General features: G+C 35.9%; 1 protein-coding gene across 19 annotated transcripts in view; it reads right to left on the bottom strand.

Annotated features, from left to right (window-relative positions):
- Positions 1–26,693, bottom strand: part of ROBO2 (roundabout guidance receptor 2) — a 1,684,719-nt gene that overhangs the window by 1,293,672 nt on the left and 364,354 nt on the right. For 7 of the 19 annotated variants that reach the window (XM_044251119.1, XM_044251120.1, XM_044251130.1 and 4 more), the window contains exon 1: positions 13,989–14,335. The exons of 1 other annotated variant lie outside the window; for it this stretch is intronic. In XM_044251119.1, the coding sequence (XP_044107054.1) occupies positions 13,989–14,118 (130 nt within the window). In that variant the 5' untranslated portion in view covers positions 14,119–14,335. Of the gene's footprint in view, positions 1–13,988; positions 14,336–26,693 lie in introns of those variants that run through there. 11 more of the 19 variants (XM_044251128.1, XM_044251134.1, XM_044251131.1 and 8 more) reach the window with 3 other exon arrangements.

The following is a 26,693-nucleotide window of genomic DNA, read 5'->3' as shown; positions in this document are numbered from 1 at the left end:
CCCTCTGCCTACTGCTCCCCCTGCTTGTACTTGTGCTCTCTCACTCTTTGTGTCAAATAAATAAATAAAATATTTAAAAAATAGAAAAAAAATAAAGCTGTTCCCCCAACTTCCAATGTCTTTACATTGACCACATGCTATTATTTAAATGAAAAACTGAATTAAACCTTCAGCTTACTTAGGATCTAACCTGGGCTAACATACTATGATAATTACTAAAACTCCTAAACAGCTCCTATTTGCCAAGACTGGATATTTCTAGAAAATGCAGAACACAATATTAAAATTTAAGCACCGAGATATTTTTTCATGTTATCCAACTTATGCTTTGTTCTTATTTACCTAAGTTTCCAGAAATTATTTTTAAAGACAGAAGGTTTACTTCTCAACTAGTCAGAATTACATTTCCTGTAATACTTTTAGGCTCTCAGAATACTCTTAAAATAATTGAATCTTCAATAATACTCCAATCAATCATATCTTAAATCCACACAGCTTTTGTTATGGCAGTTATTCAAGCCAATGCCATTCCTTTTTGATCAAGGAACAATTGTGCTTCCCTTTCTAATACCTTTCCAATTTTTTTTTAAAGATTTTATTTATTCATTTGACAGACAGAGATCACAAGTAGGCAGAGAGGCAGACAGAGAGAGAGGGGTAAGCAGGCTCCCTGCTGAGCAGAGAGGCTGATGCAGGGCTCCATCCCAGGACCCTGAGGTCATGACCTGAACCGAAGACAGAGACTTTAACCCACTGAGACACCCAGGCGTCCCCCCAAATGTTTTAATATTAAATTAACTCAGAGGAAAACATGATTATTAATAATATCCAAACAAGGATTGTTCTTAAGTTTTGTGGGTTTGTTTTTTTTTTTAAGATTTTATTTTTTTATTTGAGGGAGGCAGAACACGAGCCAGGGGGAGAGGCAGAGGGAAAGACAGAAGCAGCCTCCCTGCTGAGCATAGAGCCCCACACAGGGCTAGATTCAAGAACCCTGTGATCATGACCTGAGCCAAAAGCAGATGCCCAACCAACTGAGCCACCCAGGCGCCTCTGTGTTTCCTTGGTTTTTATAATGATGATTTTTATACATCATGGAGAAGCAGGCAAGAAACTTATTAAACATGAATCGCTAAAGCATAGACAAGAATATATAGATTCCAGGCTACTGCTAACCCCCATTTCCAACGTTAGGTTGATATCTAAAACTCCCACACATTTGGAAGTTAGTTTTTAAATTATTTATTATTTCAAGCTCAGGGTCATATTAGGGAAGAATGGCATAATCAGACTTCCCTCTTACCATAGTCAGGATTTTATTACCTGAATTATTTCCACATCTAGACCCACATATCTAAGCAGTAAATTCAGTTTAATCTAAAATATAGTGCCTGCGAACTTTTGCTAACTGGCTCTTTTTTTGCTTTAATACCATAATTGTTGACATTCATAAAGAAGGCCCAGAGCCATTGTCATACCCTGAGATATGAAAATACATGAAAATTTGCAGTATTATGTTAAAGAAAATGTAACATTTAAGAGTATTTGAAATTATTTTGGGCGTTCATACTGAGAATGATTGATTTGCTTTTAATATTTCTATTAATCCTAAAACTTCATTCATCAGAAAACTGCATTCTGAGATCATAGCAGAGAACAGAAAAAAAAAAAAGGCATTTTCAAATCTTTCTCCCCCTCCTCAAATAGATAGGGAGGGGAAGCATTTTTTGGGGGAAAAAAAGGTCTTATTTGAAATCAAACTGATTTTATTTTACCCATTGATGAGAACCCCCTATTTTCACGTACTTCTTAAAATGTCCAGATTTACCTGGATCTGTCGGCACTGTCTTAAATCTATAAACCATGCAAATTACTTAACACTTTCTGCCTCTCACAATCAACCCATAACAAACATGCTATTAGGTAATTTAAAGGATTAAAGCAATTGTCAACTGGTTGAATGAGAGAGAAAAATCCCTGTCCATTTTTCTGCCCTTTCGACTTTTCAAACATAATCCACTCACGGTGACACTTAGAAAGTATCCTAAATGGGTAGTTGCACAGTATTTTAAAATAATGAATTTTATTGTCTATTTAAGGTGTGTATAAACCACGCCATTCACTGAGTACTGCCCAGAGAAGAACACAGAGCTTCAATTCAAGAAGACCATTGCAGTGTCATGTTTCAATAGTATTATATTTATCCCTTGTGGGTTTTTTTTTTTTTAATAAACATATATTTTTATCCCCAGGGGTACAAGTTTATCGCCAGGTTTACACACTTCACAGCACTCACCATAGCACATAACCTCCCCAATGTCCATAACCACCCCCCCCTTCTCCCAACCCCCCTCCCCCCAGCAACCCTCAGTTTGTTTTGTGAGGTTAAGAGTCACTTTATCCCTTGTGGGTTTTGAGGCTAGGGAAGGGACCTTTTTACTTTTTTAGTGTTTAATTCTTGACACCTCAAAGTACTTTCATGAGTACCTATATTTCTTCCATTTCTTCCTTTCAGTTGGGTTCTAATAGGAGGGAAAACACAAGACACTGAAATTGAACATTTAGTATGATAGGTTCAATGGTATACCAATCTTTTCAATTGTGATAATGACAGATAATTTTATTGATGCTTAGCTGCAATCCTCAGTAGAACTTCTACTGTTTCTCGATGTTTATGTATTATTCAGACTAATAGTGATCCTAAAGTAGAAAAAGCTTCTTGTCTCTTAAAACTTTTATTGAGAAGAGTTCAAAATGCACACAGTTAAGTGCTGTTCTGTGTGCATTTAATGTAGAGTGAAAAGCTGTTTGGTGCTCATTTTAGATTCACTGGCAACAAGACAGACAAGAAAGCATGTACAGGGAAGTCATGAAGATATATATGAAAAATTAAGAGTTTAAAATTAATTTGAACTTATAATGTAATGCACCACGTGGAAATCTAAAAATCAATTTCCAAATGGAACAGCTTGAAACTTTTTCTTGCCATCTGGTTTTGGACCTGGCTCATTCAATTCCAATTCTGCCCTTGTAAATACTCCAATTTTATATATACTATATGGGAATGATAATCCATGCCACCTAAGCATATCTTGTTGTATTTCCTAAAAATATAGTTGTTTTTGTTTTTTTCTACACTATCAATATTTCCTGCATGTCCTCTTAATCATGGATACTCTTATCTTTTTTTAAACCAGATGTGATATTATTATTTGATTTATTGACATACTAAAGAGTGACTGCATTTTATTTGGCTAATTAAAAAAATATATATATATGTCTAACATTTTTACATCTTTAATGAGCCTAAAATACAGATTGATGAATTCAAATGAAGAGGGAAAAACAGATTTGGCTATTTGAGTCATAACATAAGAGAAAAAGTAAGGCCTAATATATAGACATAGGATTTAAAAAGATTATGCATGGAAAGCATTTACACATGTTGGCATACATGGAGGGCTCAGTAAATGTTAGCAATTAGCCTTTGCTTTTTTCTTTGTGTGCTAATAGCAATAAATAGAAGATTCAAATTTATATTTATTTTTTCTGAAGAAAATATTTATTGAAAAACTATTACTAGTTGCTTTACATTTGCCATCTTATTAGTTCCACACAAAATAACACTGTGAGAATGTTGAGAATTAAGTCAACCCCGCCACCAGAGTCCACAGCTAATAAATGACAGAGATATGAGCAGACATTTGAGGTCTTGTTTTTTGATGACACTCTCAAATAAGTTTAGCAAACGTGAGCTACCACATCATAAGACTGCCTTAATTGCCTTATAAAGATATCTGCAGGATACTGAAGCCAAGATTTTTGTAATCGAAATTATAAAAATTTAGGCTGCAATAAAATACATAAAAATGCATCTTTTCAAGGTATCTATTGATCATTTAGTTCTTAATAATTCAGTCAGATCTAACTGAAAGGAGACGACAGTTGTAAGTCAAACGGATTTCCAGGAACTTCATGTTTTGTTTTGTTTTTAAGATTATTTATTTATTTGACAGGGAGAGAGAGAGATCCCAAGGAGGCAGAGAGGCAGGCAGAAAGAGAGGAGGAAGCAGGTTCCCTTCTGAGCAGAGAGCCCGATATGGGGCTCAATCCCACGACCTGACCCGAAGGCAGAGGCTTAACCCACTGAGCCACCCAGGCACCCCTCATATTGTGTTTTTAAAATTAATAATTGTAAGTTAAACTTTCACTTTGGAAAAATATGTTACCACTTTCAAATTACTTAGCTAGTGTATCCATCCATGAATAAAAGAATGCTCTCATATATAAATAAGACACTTAAAATTATAACAGTAAATCTTAAAGATCATCCAGTAGTTTAATTATGATATGAAGAACTCTTTTTTTCAAATATGTATATTGAGACTTCAAGCTACATGTTTGTATCTCTATGAAACTTCTATAAAACTGTATAACTTATAACTGATAAATGGCATAAGTATATAATTTATACTCACATATTTAAATGCAGGAATTATAAAAGATTTATATTTATTTATATATGTGATACACTCATATATATTTACATGCTAATTTATATATACACGCACACATATACAAGACTAATTTATTACAGTGATAATGCAAAATTACTTAATAACTTTGATACAAAGTATTTTGAACTGTCAAATCACTTCAGAAGATGTTCTGCACAACATACATTATATAAGGCAAATAGCTTTCAGTAAAAAATTTTCACCAACAGTGACATTATATATTAAATTTTTCACAGTGAGAGGAGGCCAACAGCATAGCTTGAACTTTCATTCTACTGGATGATCCTGTGTCACTGCTTTTGTTTCTAAGCTTTCAAAATGTGAATCTTGCAAATATAATGAGGTGGTCACAGGTAACTGCCAAAATCACTGAGGTAACTGGCATTGCATATTGTTCCCCTAAATATTATTGTAGTCATCATATGACTTGTCTTGCCAAATTCTACAATGGCCCTTGTTTCCAATCCTAAATTCAAAATTCTATTTCTTCTCCATGACTGTCAAAGCTACATTTAACTGATTCTGCTGTTATTTCCCACTAATTCTCAACATGCTGTCCATCACAGTCTGGTTGGTTACTCGACTGTCCTCTAAATGTATGTTACAGTTTGCCTGGGTTGAGTCCCTGGCTCAAAAACACATTACTTGGTAACTTTAATCAAGTTGTTACTCTCGTATAACAAATGGGGTGATAAAAATAATGATACCTTTTGGATAGGGTAGATGTAGACACTAAGTTACAGAATTCAAAGACATTACATAATACAGAGCCTAGTACAGAGTATGTGCTAAAGTAAAAAAGAAAAAAAAAAAGGAAAGAAACTAACTTAGCTATATGTAGCATTAGCTCTATATTTCCTTGTCTTGCTTATTGTGGTTATCATTTAAAATATCTTTCCCTTTTCTATTTCCCTATTCAAAGCCCTTAAAAAATGAGACACATAATTTATAATGCATGTATTATACTTGTTATTTTTCCAAGCATATCTTATGCTTATCTTCTATGTTCCTTAAAATTATAAGTTTTACTTGGGAGCATCCAATAAATATTTGAATGAAGGTATACATTTCAGGTGTCCTACACACGGGTAAGCATAGTATGAGGGTATTATAATGAGGGTATTGATGGACATACATTTTGCTAATAGTACAATGCATACTGTTCCACTTTGAATGTACAAGTTACCCAACATTTTGCAGGGGGACCTTGAATGGAAATGCACGATCAGCACAGTTCTCCAACAGTGAGTCAAGTTTAACTCATCACACTTGGTAATCAACAACCTCAGCCCTAAATCCCTGCATGTGTCTCTACAACTGGTCCATGTAGTCCCCAAACAGGAGTGAAACATTCTGTTAGATAAATGAAAATCCATACTAGTTAGCCAGAAGCAATTCTCAGGCCCCTATGGATTCTGGAAGGCACTTCAGTTACATTCTGAATTGCCCTAAAATAAATTCTTTATTAGCTGCCAGCTATTACATTAGAGATTTCATGATGTGCCCCTGTCTCCAGAACATAATCTTGGACTTTGCCCAGCATGATAACGGCTTCTCTGATGACAGAGCTTTTGACACTGATATGAAAGGGATTCTACTAAGCATATGTAGGGTCTATCCTAATAGTCTATGTGGTGAACTCTTCATAAATTGACAGAAGGAATGAATTTCTATACTTATTCTGGCAACATATCAAAAGCTATAAATTGTCAGTATTGAATTTATTCATTAAATCTTTGTATTTTCCTGAATAATAATACCAGGGAAATATTTTCTTTATGTGAAAATATAGACGTATTAATTTAGCATTTTGTACAGAGACAAAATTCAAAAAGTAACCATTCAGATAAACATTATTCATCAATGTATACATAATTTTTCTTATTGTGTCTGCATACTATTATTGGCTAATATCTCACTTATATCTACCAAAGAGCTCCATTATAAAATGGAATATAAAGCATACACTGTAGGATTAATATGATGTATAAGGTTTTTTTGATCAGCAAGTTGTACTAGATTTCAAAATGAATCTGTTAAGTATAAACCACATGTAGCCTAAAAACAAATGGGCCCACAATTATTTTCTCCTTGTTATCAAGTACAGGGGCTCTTCCCTTCTTAATCCTAGACCATGCCACTCACCATGCCTCTCCACAGACCAAAGTTCCCAAATAGATATTTAAAATTTATATTTTAAGGTGAACTGTCACAGTGATTAAATGGCTAAAGATACTGTAAGATATCACAAAAACAGTAATAGGAATGATTTTTTTTGTACTTTGAAAGCCGCTGTTTTCTCATTAAAAAAAAAAAAAGAAAAAGAGAAAAAGCACAAACGGAAAAGACAACACACACACATAAAAATCAGTATAAATCATCCAGAAGTTAGAAAGTGATTTGTGGAACAGATCGAATGCCAGGGCTTACCCAAATTCACCCTATCTGAGGTTTGAGTATGATATAAAGAGAAGATGACTTCAGAATAAATTTTGGATATTTTACCCCTCCCCCGCTCACGCTTAAAATAACACCAAGCCCAACTTTAGTTTTGTTTTTAACAGCACTGTCACTTACCTTAGCTGGAGACATGCTAATTAAAGAGGGGCAAAAAAAATCTCCTTTCCTCCCCATGCACCCACCACAAAAAAGAAAAAAAAAAAATCCTTATAATCATAAATTACAGGTTTCTGGAGGGTTGAAATCTGTATGTATCATAGCTTTTTAGTGTTTTTTGTGATATTAAGCTTTGCGTACCATCTTAATAAATGGCTTTGTGGAATCAGGAAAGAGTTCTCTTTCTTTTGTGATGTTGTGTATCATTTTTAGGTACCATTTAGGGACTCTGAAATTTTGATTTGATTTTTAACATGATAACGCTGGAACTGTGATCCTTCACTTACTTTTCTTAAATTTTACTCCTAAATAAAGGTAATCCTATGGACTGATATGGCTGAGTGACTGAAGGACAACTTTAGATGAGGCCCTAAGCTCTGGTCTCTGAAAACATGATGGCCTTTAGATGCAATGCGCTTCTTCTCTTTTCTTTTCAGAACAATTATCTGTTGTTTTGATGACCATGGTTTCTTTCTTTTTTTAAAAATTCTTTTGTAAACATATAATGTATTATTAGCCCCAGGGGTAAAGGTCTGTGAATCGCCAGGTTTACACACTTCACAGCACTCACCATTGATGACCATGGTTTCTTAATCAAACAACAATCTAACAGATAAAAGATCCACAGTCGTGACTGATCAAGATCACTATTTGATACACATAAAATTTAATTTAATTACACTTTATATAAACTCTTACCACTTTGAATTATATTTTGAACTTCTAATTCTTTTTCAAGTAACAAAGCCTATGAACATAACTTTATTTTACTTTCTTTTCTTCTTCTTCATCTTTTTTTTTTTTTACATTCAAATAACTTTGAAAGTTGAAGGTTTGCATTTCAAAACTAAGAAAATGAAACTGCTCTCTGACCAAGGCCTAATGTAGCTGTGATCCATCCTGAAGCAAAATTTTATGGCTCAGTTGTAAACCCTTTGAAAATGTAGCTTATAATGTAAGTGCTGACATGATCTTAACTATGGCTTCATGAACCCCAACACTAATATAGCCAAGGCATTTCATTACTGTCAGCTTGTCTCACTTTGTAAAATTAAATATCCTCTTTAAAAATATTTATATGCCTTCGATTTCCTGAACAAAGTTTTCTTCAAGGAATCTGGCTGATGAACCCTCTCCCTGGAGTGGAGACGAGTGGGGCTAATGGTTACACACATGTTGGAACTTGCATATATCACTGATAAGGATGGATGGTGTGCATTCATTTATTTTCAGGTCACAGTTTTTCATAGGCATAATCTGACTTTATAAAAGATAGGTCCCAAAACCATACTCTTCAAAATGAAACAGCACCCTACTTCCCGGGCACTAGTTTTCCCCCTTTTTGATTAAAAAGTGTGTATTCTATTTGTCAGTTAAATTCTGAGCATTTTTTTTTCATCTATTCTCTAATATAAAAAATACTTAAAAACTCTTTTCAATTTTTCTTCTGTTTGTCTTCCAGTAAAAAATGTATTTTAGGAAGTATGACCTGAAATCTTAGGGTGATTTAATCACATGCAAAAAAACACATTATATTAATAACAGATAACTAAAATAAAATTTTGAGATTAAAAGTGAAATCGTCAATTTGAAAAAGTTAGACAAAAGTGGTTGTGGTTGAATTAACATATTCAAGTCATAATTTGTAAGGTGAAAAAAGTCAACTGTTCTCAGGAACCATTTTTTTCTTACCAAAATCTCACATGTATTTTGCTGAATTTATCAAATGCTATATATCCTGTTTTTCCTTGACTTTCATGACATTGATTTGGTAATTCAGAACTTTACAGATGAGTCATTTTTTAGAATGTCTTTCGATTTGGGTTTTTCGGATATTTCTTCCTTGTTTGGTTGAGGTTGTGCATAGGGGGCAAGAATGTCATAACATGATGACATGTCTGTGTCCTCGTCACTACCTCCCATCAAGTGGCACATGATTTCTCCCATTACTCTTAATACCAGCCAGAGAACAAGAGCAAATTTTACAACAAATCTTCATCAAGTTGTTAAGCACACTCCTCCTTAATTTCTGTATCTAAAAAACACTCTGATAATTTTTTGAACATGTAGGAAAAAAAAAATACTCACTTCAGACTTGGCTTTGGAATTTACTCTTCAGTTGTAGGAAAGATAAGGTATTAAATCTATTTATTGCATACAGATGGAGATTAAATAATTTAAACAAATGAAAAACAGAAGTGGTGATTATACACAGTGCAAAAAACACTCTACATTTTCCATGAATATTCATATAATTCGGTTTCCAGATTCAGTCTCACATTATAAATTACTTTTGAACAACAACGTTGCTTTCTTTTTTCCTTACTGCACTACTTTCTACGTCAGTCTGCCAGAATTTTCCAAGCTTTATAATACTATAAATACATTCACATTTTTCTAAAATTAAAACTGAAATTTAAATGATGTAGTAAAAGGGTAGTGATAATAATGATTTCCCAACATTAGAGAGGTAAGATATAGTGAGAAGTAAGAAATGTGTAATTAACACTATAGTCATAGGATATTTTATTACCAGTCTAATATCTCATATACTCTGCTCATTCATCAAATTATTGGGCATTTATTACATGTAGGACTGCCTGCTAATTGAAGCAAAGACAAAATTTCTCTTCAAATAACTTATAAAGTGGTAAATAAAACATAAAGACGTACAACAATAAAGTACTGTAAAAACTGAAACTGTCCTCTGATCTAAATTAAATGCCCTAGTCATTTGGTATGTAGTTGAGGGGTCTTTGATCTGGCAGTCAGAGCTAGTGTAGTGGCAAAGGGGCATTCCAGGAAAAACTTCAAAGACTAAATGATCTGTTTGTTTCTTCAAACCAGGAAGTCTATTCTGGTATTTGTGAAAGAGTAAACCATCAGTATGCAAATTTTATAAATGAAAACCTTTATTTAGTACATAAGGTATTGAGATTGTTTGCTCAAACAAAGCAGGTTTTCTTACCAGTTCATATAACTGAGAAAGATGTCAGAATCAATATCATAAAAATGGTCTTGTAGGTAGTAGACAGCAGCACATGGTTAAGATTTAAAACAACAACAACAACAACAACAAACTTTTGAGGTCAAAAACCTTCAAAACATTGCCCCCAAATCCCTAAATAATTGCCAATATATTATGCAGGATTGTGCAAATAATTACAAGAAAATCTAAAATGGCATTCAAAATATCCCCCATGTAAATCTTCACCGTACCATGAGTTGAAATAATGCTATAGTATATGCTTAGCATACATTCTAACCCTTCCTAGAGAGGGGGGGTCATAACTGCTAGAGTGGTTTTCTTTGTTTAGTAAAGACAGACACAGGCAACTGACTGACAAAATTTTAAGTGGAAGCAAGTATGAGCGATTTGTGAAAGAATCTTTTGAATCATCAAAAGTTTTGTGCTCTATTGCCATAGTTTAATTCTTAGGTCATAGCAGATGGAGTCAAGGTCAAGTGGAAAAGTGGATGGGGCATTAAGTGCAAGCAAAATTGGCCCCTCCCCTTCCTTTGATAAGGGCTGTTCTGATTGGTCAGTGTTTGCTTTCCACCAGGTGTTTAATGTTTTGACTTTCCTTGGGTCTGGATTTACCTATTTATACCTTTTGCACCTATTTTTCTATTTACACTTATTTACCTCCTAATTTTCCCCTTCAATAGTAACTGTAAGTGTTAAAACTTGGCTTAAATTCTAAATTCCAATAGCAGAAATTATGAGAGAGAGAGAGAATTTTTAAAAATTCTTTTTGTTACATATATTGACTCTCTACAATGTGAACTTCTCTGTAAAGTTACAGTCATTGGAATGGAACTCTTTACATCTTTTAGATGTCTTCTCAGTGAGAGTAATTGAATGCAAAATAATTAGGTCTTTTAATCCTAATGAGGATGATGTCAGCACTGTAGTCAGGATTTCTGGTTAGTTTATCATGAATGCAAACTTATGATCACATATGTGATGCTCTGAACTAATCAGATGAGACACCTGCCTTCCCTCAAGGAGTTCATATATTGTGATTAAATAGAAAAGCATGTGCCTCAGGGAAAACTTGCTGGCCTATTAACCTATATTTGAGATTCATGTTCATTGATGAGCTTAAAAATCCCTTGGCAGCCAACAACAATCGGCATTTTTTCCAAATGTTCTACAAGTCAGCTTAGAGATACCTGTTTTGAGCTGCCCAGCCTCATGCTGTCTGTACCACCCCTCACAGGCCACAGCTACCCACTGATCTGTGAAGCTACTACTCCCTGGCCCTGCCCCAGTAACCCCCTCTCTCAGGTTGGTGGTTCCTGCTAATACAACAAAAATGGAAATTGTCAGCGTGGGCAGGTTGCCATATGGAGGTTGACAGCTGCTCAATCAGATTAAGACAAATGCACATAGCCAATGCAAGTTAAAAAAATTTTTTTTTCAGAAGAAAACTCTGTTGTTTTGTTATTATTACTTTTTCCAGGGTTTTGAAAAAAGAGCATCAGTTTTAAAGATCTTTCTCTAAAGCAGAAATGCTTCAATCAATCATTGATATGAAGCAATTTTTAAAAAAGTAGTTAAAATCACCTTCTTCAAAATTTATTTGTGTTTTGCACTTTGATCCTTTTTGCCTCTGGCCATAGTGTTTCATTTAAGAACCCTCATTTCCCGCCTTCAGCCTACTCCATAAATACGTATACTTCTGGTAGGTATTCTACAAAATAATAATGGCCCCTACTTCCTCAAGAGGAAAATAATGCTGAAAAATTGTAAAAATCTGTTTCAGAAGACTTCATAATATGCCAAGGGGAAACTAACAGAATTTTACAACCCATCAAAAGATAACACACAGCCATCAATACCAAGCTCATGAATAAATAAATATTTACAGCATGTACATATGCATATCAAGGTAAAACTACTGTGCAGGAACTCAGAATGTGTGGAAAATATTTATGTAATGCATCTACCATGACAAAAAGAGACACTGAAAAGAAAATAATTTTAAAGAATGGTCAGCACGTTTAAAGTTTTCTAGTGACTGGCCCGAACTTTCGAAAATATACAAACCCTTTTAATGATAAATGAAATATGTTGCTATGATTGCCTATTCCTGAACTTGACTGAGTCATATCATCATCATACAGCAGAGCTAGCAAATTTCTAGCTGAGCTAGTTAGAGCACATTGGAAAAAGTAGTCATATGTTCAAAGACGAAACATTTCAGACCTGATTTACAAATGCAATCCAATGCATCTGTATTTAAAGCTGTGTGGAATGAATAAATGCTTAGGAACACATGCAAATATTTTGAAATAAACCTTTCTGACTAGGTTAACAATTTTTCCCAAGCCTTACATGGATCTAACTTTCTCCCTGGGTAGCTAGAGCTCCAAAGTCGACAGCTAAAGTTTATCACAGGAAATGGTAGTACTTTTACATGCTGGAGGTGCAGACTATCTTTGAAAAAATTAGATAGGAAGTACAAGTTAACACTTTTGACATCTCTTAGAGTGGGTAACACACCATACATCTCTAGATCCCAATCCACCAAAAAGCTGCCATGCAGGCTAACATAAATAACAGCTTGCAGTTTGCAAGAACCCCTCACCCCCTCCAAACACACACACACACACACACACACACACACACACACACGCTGATAACACGAGGAAATACAGTAATGTGGTGATATAATTTACAATGCCCAAAGATAATTTGCAGCTCCACTCCTCAGGAGTACATCTGCACCAACCATCTAAGCTAAGTGCCTGTTGGAACTTTTCCCTCGAAGGTACTAGAGGTAGAAGATTTGTAATATCTTTAATGCAACAAAAGGAGAAACAGGAAGATCAAACTGAAGGGGCTCCTGTATTTAGAAAATCCTGCTGAGATGTTGTGATGAATTATTAAAAATTCTTGTTAATGTTCATGCTTCTCCTTAACCTCACATCATACCATTGACAGTACAGCAGAGGTGGGGAAACCCAGAAAACGTTTCCGGAGCTGAGAGAAAAATGTTAGGTGAAAAGAAATGCTCCTGCAAAGCAAAATCCTCCGACATCTCCCATCAGGATTTTCCCCCAAACATGCAAACAGAGTTCGGAAAGTCTCTTAGGGGCTATTTCTGCAGCATCGTTTGGCTTAGAGCATTCATAGAACAGATACGCTGGAAACTTGTGTTCAGTATAAACAAACGGCATTCATTCAGGAAAAGCAGAATCATCTGAACTTTACAAAAAGGCAGGGTCAAAGTACCATAAATTCTCCCTCATCTCATCTGAATTTCTCGACAGTAGAAGAAAATGGATTTCCAGTCTCCAAAGTACCGAAAGGCTTGTTCTTGTTCAGCAGATTTTTTTTTTCAATAAAGTTAATGCAATTTATCTTTATTATCACATCAACACTGATCGAGACGGCCAGCAAATTAGTGTCGGTGGCGCTGTGTTTCATCACATGCCCCTCCTCGGGCAGCCCTCTGACCGGTTCACAAAATCTGCCCAACAATTCAGGCATCTAACATATTCAGGACCCATTTCTTTTTTTAAAAATAATGCAGCTTCCTGAGGATACCACCCATATGCTTGCACTAGAGTACCACGCGTCTGGCCCTATATCCTCCCAGCTGGAAACAATCCTTGCCATGCTTCGATAGCCCCGAAAGCCAAAAATCGCAAAAAAAACATATATTTATATCAATAACACAGAAAGAACTCTTCTTCCTCGCCACCTACAGCACAGATCGTCTTTCCTAAAATAAAAATCCGATTTCCAGCAGATGCAGCTGCTCTACCTTTAGCTGTCCTCAAGTTGCCATTGATCAGCCCTGCTAACTCCATTTAGATCCTTAACGCAAAACTTTCATCACTTACCTCCTTTCCACGGTTTTCCTTTCCAGGGGGTTCGAGTCAGCTTGCTCAGAGTGGGTCCAGAGAAAAAGAGCATCAAAACGAAGAAAAGTTCAAGTCTAGTCAATTTCCTCACTTTCTCTAATGATAACATTGCCACAAGTTAATGTCACAAAATTTCTCACATCCTCTTCCCTCCCGGTTATTAAAATAGCATTAATCATTGAAAAACCTGAGGTAGGTGTTTTGCCATCTCTCACAGCTGAAGTCGCAGCTCCCTGATGCAGCCCTGAGCCAAGCTACATTTCTCACGGATCCGGCTCCTCTCAGCACGCAGTCAGCTCTGCTCCAGCTCCAGGAGCTCGGAAATAATTTCTGATCTTCCCTTTGCTTTCAGTGGGAATAGATTCCTCAGAGTTTTGGGTGAGCTTGATGGAAAATGATAAAAACAGTCATGTCCGTGTCCAGCAGAAAAGAGAAAAGATGTCAGGATTGTGTGAAAAAGATGAGAAGCTGTTGTACTGACAGCCTTCAGGCTGCTGTGTGATCCTAAGAGCCGTGCGACCAACCAAATTGCTCTTTTAAGAGTAATAAGGCTTCAGTGAAAGCCGGTGTCACTGCCACTCGGGTGGGTAGTGCGGGGCTTGAAAATCATCCAGGAACCGCCACAGATAACGACTGCTCAGCCCTGCTTCGGAATATTAAGGGCTGAGCAAAATACAGTATGCACAGAGGGTAGTTAATCTATTGTGTGGATAGACGCGGATTCCAGCGGTGTAATGGGAAAAGACACAGAACTTAAAACGTATTTTATTTTTCCTTTCCTTCACCTTGTGCCATTAGAAGGGGATTGCGTCTGCACTAATTACTCATCAAAGGGTCTGAAATATTTATTAGAGGAACAACAGCAAGTGTCTGATTTTTACCTCCAACAGTAAAACAGGCAGGGCAAGTTGTCAGTAGTTGGCAGTTCTCTTCTGGATTCCAGTCGGTTTGTTTGGGCATTTCTGTGTGTCACCTGCATGAACCCGCCGTGAATGCTGTCAGCAAACTTTTGGAAAAACCCACACAGGCTCGATCGGGGCTCTGCTAATCACACATTCAGGGGAGCACATTTTTTACTTGTTTGTGTACATCACCATGGAAATACAAAAAGCCCTCTAAGTCTCTCCGTCTTTTTTTAATTATATTTATGAAAACATCACTGATCACAAGGTGTGGTTATAATTAACATCCAGGCACATGACTCTGCTCCCGGACGAAGAGGAGGGAGGTGAAGGCAAATCAAATAAACGTAATTTAAGTCTCTGTTGCCTGAAGTGAATTAGCATGATCGAAACATTCTGGGCAATATTTGAAATCTGTCTGCATCTTAGTATTATCTATACGGTCACTTATTCTTTTAATCAGTGGGCCACAAGGCATGAATTATACATTTATGTACTTTAAAGTAATCAATTGCTATATTATGATAACCGCCAATTTATGATGTTACCACTTTCAAAATGGGATAAATTGCCCTTTTCAAGTCCTATTATGGGAAGAAGTCCTTTTAAAAGAAGAATTTATCTTTTTGAGATATACTACATTAAATTTGAAAATACAGTTATTAAGATTTGCTTTCATATAAAGGAAGCAATATTTGTCAAATGTAGTATGGCATGCACAAAACAAATTCCCCAGGTTATCCCTAGTTTAGAAATAATAATCAACTTGTATTCAAATTGTCATTTGAAAACTTTTGAGGGAAGACAGAAGTTCATATCAGACTTATCTTATAAATAGTAAATTTAAAATTCTATGTCTCTGTATGCTTTCTAGTAGAAAGCCCGAATTTAACTCAGAATTCTATTTTCTCTTTACCTGTCATTCTTCATCTTTTTTACCTCAACTTTCCCTCTCCCTTCAGCATAATGCATGTAAACAGAAGTGGTAAAATGAATTGGCCAACTTCCGCACCATCACTTAGAATTAAACTTATTTACTGTCTAGAGGAAGATTCTAGAGGAAGATTCTAGAATTAAACTTATTTACTGTCTGCTGGTTCCATTCAGCCCAAAAGAAAGAACACAACTTTTCATAATTAGGGAGTTCTGTTTTTTTCTTTTTCTTCTTGCTTAATCACCTGGATTTTAGGTGGAACAAGAGAATGTTAAGTTGCTTTAAACATGTTGAAAGGATGTTGATAGGGATGTCAAACATTTCTAAAGGGCCTGGGCCAGACTGAAGTTAATAGGAAACACACTCCTTCCTTGACAGGGGATACAGTTGGCCAGGTTGACTCTAAGGAAATTTTAGAATTTCAAGGTTTGCTTCCTTGTTGGTGACCCCAGTAAACACCAGCCCACAGCTTTGTGTGGTGGGGAAACTGAACTGGAATTAGAGAAGCAAATCTCTGCTCATGGAGGGAAGGCCATTCTCCTCCAGAACTCATTGGACTAAATGTGAAGTGCTACTCAAGCTTTTTAGCTACCGGAAGAGATGCGGGAGAACTTTAAATAAGTGGGAACACCAAAGAGAATGAATAACGGGTAGAGTTCAAAGCAACAGAGCAACAAAGCAACAGAAATATTGAGTGGAATGGCAGTGGAGACCAATTTTTGAATAGGTATGAGTACAGAAATGCCTTTCCAGCTACCTTATTAGTAACAATAAATTAGCGAACTTATTACCAATTCTAAGTATTTTACATTATATGTCATTTAATCCTTACAAAAACCCAGTGATCATAGGAGTGATCTTCCTTTTAGTACCTTAAGAAACTGAGGCACAGAGTTAAGTCACTTATCAAAGGTCATAGAGCTGTTGTGAACTTAAATGGCTCAGCTCTGAGCCTCTGTAAATCACTGTACTATGCTCTCTCTCAACCAAATTGTTCTCTTAACACTTCTGAGCTCAGCTTGCTCTTAAATAACATCTTTATATAAAAGAATAGTGAATAGTGATGGCACACTCAGTATGTGCCAGGCTCTAATTAACTGCTTTACATATTTTAGTTATATTATTTCCACAACAACCTCATGAGATTAATCCATTATTATTCATACTTTACAGACGATTACTTCTTCAATATCACATGGTGAGTTAATAACAGAGCCAGGATTTGAACCGTGTATGGCCTTAGATTTTGTCATTCCACTTCTGTTTTCCAGAGTCTTGTGCATGGGTCTGAGAAAACTGTAAGTACTCCAGTGGGGCTGGAAAGTAAGAGGATGGTGGGACAGGGGAGGGAGGGTCTTATGGTATGGGCAACATGGAATCTTCCACAGGTTGTTGGCAGCTTCAAGGAGGTCTATGGCTATGAAGGTACCAGAGAAGTCCCCCTAAGAGACAATTGGAAAACTTTTTCACTACTTGCATGTTCTCAAAGTAAAACACAAGGAAAGATTACACCCCCCAGCCAGACCTGACTTATGGACAGTTATGATACAACATAATAACGTTTTAGTATAGGTCATAAAAATTTTTATTTTTTAAATAAAAAAAGTGCAGAAGAAAAGTACTGAAAGGTAGTACATATGAAAACAAAGTATAGTGAAAGACTTGGTTCAGCTAGGACACTTCATGCAGAAAAGCTGATCTTTTGACTAAGAATCAAGCGATGAATATATCTATCTCAAGAACAGGTCAAATCAGGCAAGAGGAGAACAATCCAGGTTGAGGGAATTGCATGAACATAGTGACAAAGATGCAAGAAAGCCTGACTCCTTCTAAGAACTGCAAGAAGGACAGCATGGCTGAGTATCTAAGCACATGGGAGATGAGGTAGCAATGGTAGGCTGGGGCTAGATTAAAATTTTAAATATGCTTACTGCCAAAGGTCTTAGGATTTTTCTTAGTGATAGGAAGTCAACCATGAGTTTAAATCAAGGAACTTATATGATCCAAATGAGTTTTCAAAAAAAAAAAAAAAATTTGTCTGTAGTATGGTGGAGAATGAAATTAGAAGCAAAAACCAAAACAAAACTCTGTGGAAAGATAGCACAATTCCAAGCAAGATGTATTTGCAAGTGAAACGAAAACAGTGTAAATCAATAGGAAGAGATAATTAATTCAACAGTTATTTAATAATTACATATTTTGAGCCACAGAAAATGCTAGATATTTTAAGATTAATAAGACAAAGCTTAATAAGACTCCATCATCAAGATGTTTATATCTTTAAGAATTTGGTGACAAAATATATACAAGAAGGAATGAACATTGCCCCCGTGTTTCAGCTCTCTTCTTTATATATGTTTTTAGAAATTCAGTTTTGCCTGACCTGTTAATATCTGCTCCAACTTTGACATCATTAAGCAAGATTTATATACCTTAGCAGTTATACTCATTTTTATTCTCATGCCACTCTTTATTCTATTCTAATGACACTCCCTAACATCTTACTGTTTATGTGCACTAAATACAATTTTATCTTTTATTTACTTTCTTAACAAGAAATCTCAATAATCTCTAATACTAGGTAACAATGCTTTTAGTAATTGAAAATATACAAGATAAAATACCTCCTAATGAGTGTACAACCAAAAAATGTAACTAAGCACTTGAAAAACATTAGTTTATTTTTATATAGATATATATATTTTTAATGTCATAAATTACACTCACTTCATCACATGCAGTTACAGACTCAGCCAATTCCTTCTCTGAAAGTCCTGTAACTTTGGTCATTAGATAAATAGGCGGTTCTTAATCAGGGGCAATATAATTGCCCTCACCCCAGGGGATACCTGGCAATGTTCTGAGACATTCTTTGGTTGTCATAATGAGGTGTGGATGCTACTAGCATATACAGTGGCCGGAGGCCAGTGGTGCTGCCAAACATCTTATGACGAGGACAGTACCCACAACAAAGAAAAACTTGGCCAAAATATCAGTGGTGCCAATGCTGAGAAACTCTGAGGTATCTTCAGTTTGTCTGACCATTAGATGATTCCTCTAGCCAATGTTTCACTTAAGTATGACCAGAACAAATGATCTACTTGATGGGCTGCAAGATAATCACAGAACACTCATTACCAGAGCATTCTCTTGCAACACTAACAAAAAATTTCCTATTCATATTCTTATGTTTCAAAGGAAGCCTCCCATTTATCCTACTATAATTCATTTACAAATGAGATGAATCACTCATCTCCCTGAACACCTTACATGAGGACAAAGAAGCAGCAGATTTTCTTGACTGGAGTGCTGGAAGGGGCTCAGTGATACATGTGTAGATCAGTAAAAATCACTCTTGCACTGGAAATTCTTGGTGTTCCCTTGTTACTCAACCACCAAAGAACATCATGGAGGCAAACTTAGCTGTCTGGTTCTCCAACTACTTTCTCTCCTAAAATGATAGTAGTGATTATTCTCTACTAACTGTAGGTTGCACTATTATTAATATATTTATATACTCCATTAATAATCCAGCAGAACAAAATTTTAGCGGGAATTTAATCCAGGAGAAACTAATAAATTAGCCATAGCATTAACCTGATAACTTGAAGGTCCAGACCTAAGTTCATTAATATATGCCTACATACATACATGGTTGTCATTAATGACTTTGGTATTACTCTTTAATTCTTGAGCATTCTATTTTGACTATGCAAGTCAAAATACACATATGAATGTTTCAATGTCATGTTATGTTTTCCTTAAATAGAAACAATGAGGTATTTTATATAATACCGTACTTCTTTATCTTCTACGTAAATTCAGATCATTCCACAGGCTAAAGAAGGGAAACATCCCTTGTTTTTGTACAAGGTAACATATATATTAACTTGATTTCCAAGGTCAAATTAGTGCAGTTACATACGTACCAGTCAAATATGTACTGAATAACTATTTCAGTTGTAGCATGGTTGCAAAATTAACTCTGGATAATTTAAATCTGTAGTTAATTAAAAGAAAAAAAATAATTTTTTTTTTACTGCTGAGATGTATTTAGAAATATTTTCATTTGCCAGGGATTTCTATAGCATGAACATCTCTGATTCCCTTTGACTTAAAAGTCTGCCATACCTGGGGCCCTCCTCCTATTAGCCTACAGTACAGGAGATAGCAAGGTAGGGATGACGCTATAAAGAGATTGGTGCAAGCTGGTAAATTGCACTTTCAAAGGAACACCTAATATTGCATTTTATTTTTGTCATTTTTCTTTTCATAGAAAAATAAAATAAAAAACCCAACTGAGCTACATATGCCTTTATTGGAAGTTTCTAGCTGTGGTTTTACTTCATAATATGTTTTTAAGCCTTTTACTGAGAAAGGCAACTTGATGTTTTACTCCACATAAGCGTGTTTTGAAGGGGAATTCTATTTATATTTTTTCATAGCTTGCAGTAATCGAGGGTGTCCTGAGACCTGTCAGTTTCCCAAAGGGAGGATTTCCATCAGCACTATTTTAGGGGCTAAATTCAGTCTAATTGAAAGCCATGATAATTGGTTCCAAATGGTGGGTCCATTTGCGTGAAGACATTGCATGGCCAAAGCTAGCTACAAAGGAAACTGGAGAGTGAAGTTTTCATTCTGGAGAGCCATGAGACAAGCTAAAATGTGGGGATTCCATTCCTTTAAGAAAAAGGAAGTTTCTTAGGGTACAAGTGTGGTGTTGATTCAGCAAGTCATGTGTGGGAGCTGGGTACATGGGTTTTAAAAACATCTCCTTTAGGGGTGCCTGGGTGGCTCAGTGGGCTAAAGCCTCTGCTTTTGGCTCGGGTCGTGATCCCAGGGTCCTGGGATCGAGCCCCACATCGGGCTCTCCGCTCCGCGGGGAGCCTGCTTCCTTCCCTCTCTCTCTCTCTGCCTGCCTCTCTGCCTACTTGTGATTTCTCTCTGTCAAATAAATAAAATCTTTAAAAAAAAAAAATCTCCTTTAGGGCATTTGGCTGGTTCAATCAGTAGAGCATGAACCTTTTGGTCTCAGCATTATGAGTTTGAGCCCCATGTTGAGCATGGAGACTACATAAACAAAACCAAAACCAAAACCCAAACCAAAGCAATAGCAAAACTCTGTTCTAGGTATCTCTGATAATGTAGCCCTACTCCAGTGTTCAATAATAATCTGGAAAGGAAAATTTTGTCTGGGTTTGCTTTGTAACACCTAGTCATTGTGCTCATAAACATATTAATAAAATAAAATTAGTGTAAAGTGTAAAAGGCTTTCAATGAAATTTAGTATGTTTAGGGAATTCCTGAGAAAATGAAATTAATTTTTAGCCTATGTTAACTCATCTTTAACCTAAACTATAAATGATTACATAACTTTTCTAGAAAGAAGGCAGAATATGGTCCTAAAGAGATATCCTAGTTATTTTCTAGAGAATGAGCCTTGGAATCTACTTAAGCATATCCAAACCTATAAAATACACTTTTTTTTTTTTTTCCATCTGAGATATTGTCTTGGGCTTTCATGAAGTTCATTTAACAGTGCTAGAAAGCTTGCCATGGTCTATTGGCTATGCCACATCAATTACATAAAACTTTTCATATCTATAGGAGACATCAATAGGATGTTTATTAAAGAAATATAATTTCTTTCTAATATTTTATAATAACTTTACTCTAACAGGGGATAGTCCTTCCCACAAAGATATAAACTCTAAATAGTCTTTTTATCTGAATAGCTTGATAGTCACTAAATCAGGGTTGCAGAGTCCCATGAGAATGTCTGTAGAGCATGTATTAATATATATGCTTGAGTCTGCTTCAGCTCTCCCCAGAGTGTTCTTGAGATCCCAGGAATACTATAATGTTGATTCAGTTTCTGGTTAAGTGGTAGATTTTCTAAGGAAAAGTGTCCATATTGTGAATGCTGAAGACACAAGATAGAACTGTTAGATAACTAACTTTGCTTTTTTGAAAAAGCAAATAAATTACAATTTTCAGATTATTTACAAGCTTAAAAATAGTGTAAATTTTAAACAAATTAAAAGTAACATTTAAGAAATATATTTAACTATTTTTGCAATGTCTTTACCGTCTATGATGAATTATAATTATCAATTAGGAATTGCTCTAGGAATAGCTATCATTCTATTATACAGTTATATATCTGCATAGAATTAAGTTTTTAAATGTCATGGACAAAAAATGGCTGTAGTATTCAAAGTAATTTATTTTTCTCTCATGGAAAAGGTCTGGATACAGGCATTGAGCTTTGCTTCATAAAGCTCTGTGAGAGTCAGGCTCCTATTTCTCCCCCCATCAATTTTATTGAGGTATAATTGATCATTAAAATTGTATATTTTTAAGTTATACAACTTGATGATTTGATATACAAATATAATGTAAAATGTTCATCGTAAGCAAGTTAATTCACATATCCATCGCCTCATATAGTTAACCTGTGTATGTGTAGTTAGAACACTTAAGCTTAGCACTTAATACTACTCTTTAATTTCTTCATCAGGAAGGCTCTCCATATTCCAAACAACTCGGGATCCAACAGGTTCTCTTCCCCTGCAGACATCACAGTCAGCAGGAAGGAGGACAAGGTAAAGGGGGCTGAAATGACAGAGATGGAAGCACCTGTCTCTGAGAAAGCTTTAGGAAAACTGCCACATGTCACTTTTGCTTGCAATACTTTGGCCATTTTTTTTTGTTGTTGTTGTTCAATACAGATAAAGGAAGCTGGAAAGTGAAGTCTTTATCTGGGTAGCCAGTGATCAGCAAAAAATATTGGGGTTCCACTTTGTTGGAAAAAAAGGGACACTAGCTTTTGGAAGAAAAACTAGTGGTCTCTTACAAGGATATCATGATACATAGATGATAGGTAATAGAAATTTTATTTAAAAAATTTAGTAGTAATTTTTAACTACTATACAGTAACCCTTACTACTTTAGAGACTTGAATTATCATATGTAATAAGCTCAAGTCTATAATAAAACTAGCTTACTTTATAAGTTCATAGTATCTTAGAGTCCGATCAGGATGAAAGATCACCTAGTTTATAAAGAACAACATACAAACATTTCTCACCAGTGGTGTATTAGCTTTTATTTAAATAATTCAAGTAAAAGATTCTGCTTGTTTTTTCTTAGAAAGACTATTCTTACATTGATCTCAAATATTTTAGATGCTTTTAATTTCCAATCATTCATTCTAGCCCTACTCTTTAATGTAATGCTGAACAAATATTTTCTTTCTTTATCAGGACAATGCTTTGAATGTTAGGAAATAGCTGTTTTCCCCCCTTGAGTCTCACCCCCACACTCCCCCTCAGGCCAAATAATTTGCTTTTCTCGAGTACAAATTTCAGATTCATTATCATCTAAGTAATCTCCCTCCTTTGGATTTCTGGATGCTATTAAGTTTGTTAAAGACAATCTTAACATCTGATTCAACAATATTTATTCATCCTAGAGCACAAGACATTCTTCATTTTTTTTTCTTTCTTCCTAATTCAGGCTGAACTAAACATAACAGAAATGATCTGGCAGCTGTTCATAATACCCTCCCCCTTCCTATCCCCACCCACCTAGTTCCCATTGCTTAGGTGGAGAGTTTATCATATGACCAAAGTATGGCTCACAATTGCTTCTACAGTTCATTTGTCCTGTGTCCTCTACCATTAAGCTAATGATTTTGACAAGAAAAGAGTCACCTGGCTCTATTTTCTTTTCTGTTGGATGTCAATTTAATATGACTGTGGGGACTATTCATTAGCTCCTGAAACTTCCAGGAAGAGGCAATTCCTTTGCTTTTATTTTAAATTATTTACACTATTTTAAAACAAACTGAAAATACTATTTTAAATAATCATGCCTAATAGTGCAATATATATACACACACTGATATATTTATATACATATATATGTGTATGTGCATATATAAGCACTAATTCCCAAGTAGGAGAATTTGTTAATTAATCATCCTTAACAGCAAAATAGCTTCCCATTAGTCAAGCCTCAGGTTAATTAATTCACCAGATGATGAGTGTTAAAGTCCTGGTGGTTTCTTCTTAACTACTTACTATTCCATCCAGAGGACATGCTCAATACATCTCACACAGAGCAGCTTGGTTTCTGCTTCTATGGGCGCTGAATTTTAGCCCTAGATTTCTTGGAATAAGAAAACACTGAATGCAATTTTTCTCTGACATAGACCTATTTAAAGTTGGTGAGAACAGTAGGCACCATTTAGGATTGAACAAATGAACAATTTAGGGAGCAGCCACAGTCTGCCATTGAGACTGAAGTAGATTTTTTATAAATAACGGTGACCACACATTCTAGGTGGGAAAGTCCGTATCACTGCAAGCATGACATTCCAATTAGATCCGCCCAATGAAGTGAATCACTGAAATGTTTCTTTTAGGCACTTTTTAGGTAACAGAAATGTCTAACCTTGTGTCAATAGCTCCATCCATGCCCATGGCTCAGTGTTCCTTAGCAACTCACTCCTAACTTCTTAAAGAGGTTGTAGGGAAGAAAGAAATCAAGACTTCAAACATAAACTTCCAAATCTAGCTGACACCTTGTCCCTAAACTCCAGCTCATATAACTAACTTCTTATTCAACATCGCTACTTGTACGTAGTACTAGTGAGACTTTGAAGTGGACTCCCGTAACCTTCACCCTTTCATCTTCCCCTACTTCCTCTGTTACTCCTCTAATGATTATGTTCTTGTATTATAAAAAGAAAAATTACCTCACCTAATCACAATAGATCTTTAAAAGCAGAGAGCTTTCCCAGGGTGGCCGCAGAAGAGGAAGGCAGATGGGAAAGTCAGAGAGATCTGAGGCAAGAAAAGACTTGGCGGAATGTTACTGTCTTTGAAGATGGAGGAACCATGCACAATGACTAAAGAGTGACTCCTCTGATAAAAGCCCAGCAAGGATATAGGGACCTTAGTCTTAAACCACAAGGAATTTGAAATTTGCCAGCAATGTGAATAACCCTGGAAATGGATTCTTTCCCGGAACGTACAGCTACGAGAGCAGTTTGGATGAGCTCTTCATTTTGGCTTTGTGAAACTCTAAGCAGAGAACCCGTCTAGACTTCTTACCTAGAGAAACGTGATTTAATAATGTGGGTGTTATTTTAAGCTGTTAAGTTATTTTAATAGTCGTGTTATTTTAATCTGTTAAGTTAGTGTTAAGTTAGCTGTTAACTTAGTGTTAAGTTTATCATGCATCAATAGACAACTGATACATACATCTAGCAAGTAGCTCAAACTCAACCTGTTTAAAAAAAAAAACAAATGAAAAAACTCCTGGCCTTTCTTCCCAGTCATCTTTCTTTAGCCTTTTCCTTTTATTTAATGATTATTTCAGTCTTGTAGTTGTTCAGGCAAAAATCCTGGGGTCATTCTAAAATCCTCTTTTTCTCTGAAATCCATGCATGAAATTCATCTCAAACCTGCTGAATTGATATCTACAAAATATCCAGAATCCAACCAGTTCCCTTCCTTCTACTATCCCACCCCGATCTAACCCACCAACATCCTCACCTTTTATAGCAGTACTTCCTATTTCGACCTTACCCCGCTTTCTTCTGACTTATTTTATCAATACAGGAGAAATAATCTTCTAAAAGCTAAAGCCATATCACAGATTTTCTAAAAATTCTGCATCACCTTCCCATTCAACTCAGAGGAAAAGCCAATGCCCACGTTATGACCTACAATGTGTTTCATGATCTGTCCTTCCCCAATCCAATTTGACCTTAACTTATCCTATTCTCTCCTTAACTCACTCTGCACCAGCCATATTGGCCTAGAAACACGTTCTAATGTTTGTTCTAAGGATAACGTGTCTGGATTCTTTGAATGTTAAGGCCCCTTTATTTCTGACTTCAGCTTTATTAAATCCCTCACTTGCTTCCTGTCTCTGCTCACTTTTCACCCTCTAAATGACACCTACCCATGCACCGTGATATCCATCCTCACCCCTACGACCCCCTTATCCTGAGGGGTTTGTTTTTTAATTTTTCCATCATAGTTATTAATTTTTAACATGGTATACATTTTACTTCTTCATTGTGCTTTGTATTTTATTTCCTGTCTCCCTCTAAATAGACTGTAAGCTCTGTGAGAACAGACATTTTGTGAGTTTTGTTCACTGATATATACATCTACAACACTCGAATATTTACCTGGTGTCCAGAAGCTGCTCAGTAAATATTTGTTAAACAAAGGAATGAAGGGCAGGCACTTAGGGACACTTATTAAAGGAGACCACCACCTACAGATCAGAGGCTCTACGTTGCCTCTAGCAGAGGCAGAATGAAACTACAGTTAATCTGGCCATACACCTAAACAACCACCACAGTAACAAAGTTTGATACTGCAATTCTCTTTGGAAATTTTCATGATAGGGATAAAAAGAATGTGGAGGGGCGCCTGGGCGGCTCAGTGGGTTGAACCTCTGCCTTCGGCTCGGGTCATGATCTCAGGGTCCTAAGATCGAGCCCCTCATCAGGCTCTCTGCTTAGCCGGGAGCCTGCTTCCCTCTCTCTCTGCCTGCCTCTCTGCCTACTTGTGATCTCTGTCTGTCAAATAAATAAATAAAATCTTAAAAAAAAAAAAAAAAAAAAAAAAAGCAGTGTGGAATCTTAGCTCTACGACTCCAGCAGTGGGACACTGTCTCATATTCTCTGTCTCATAGCCTTCGTTTAAAATGGAGAAAACAACATCTATCTCATGGATTTGTTTTAGAGTTAAATGAGATAACAGATTAAGTTTCTGGCACACAGTATGTACTCTAAGAATGCTAGACTTCTCCCCCTTCTATGCA

This window comes from Neovison vison, chromosome 6 (genome assembly GCF_020171115.1).
Source record: "Neovison vison isolate M4711 chromosome 6, ASM_NN_V1, whole genome shotgun sequence".
NCBI lineage: Eukaryota > Metazoa > Chordata > Mammalia > Carnivora > Mustelidae > Neogale > Neogale vison.
The sequence above is the reverse complement of the archived record's forward strand: the minus strand, read 5'-3'. Positions and strand labels throughout refer to the sequence as shown.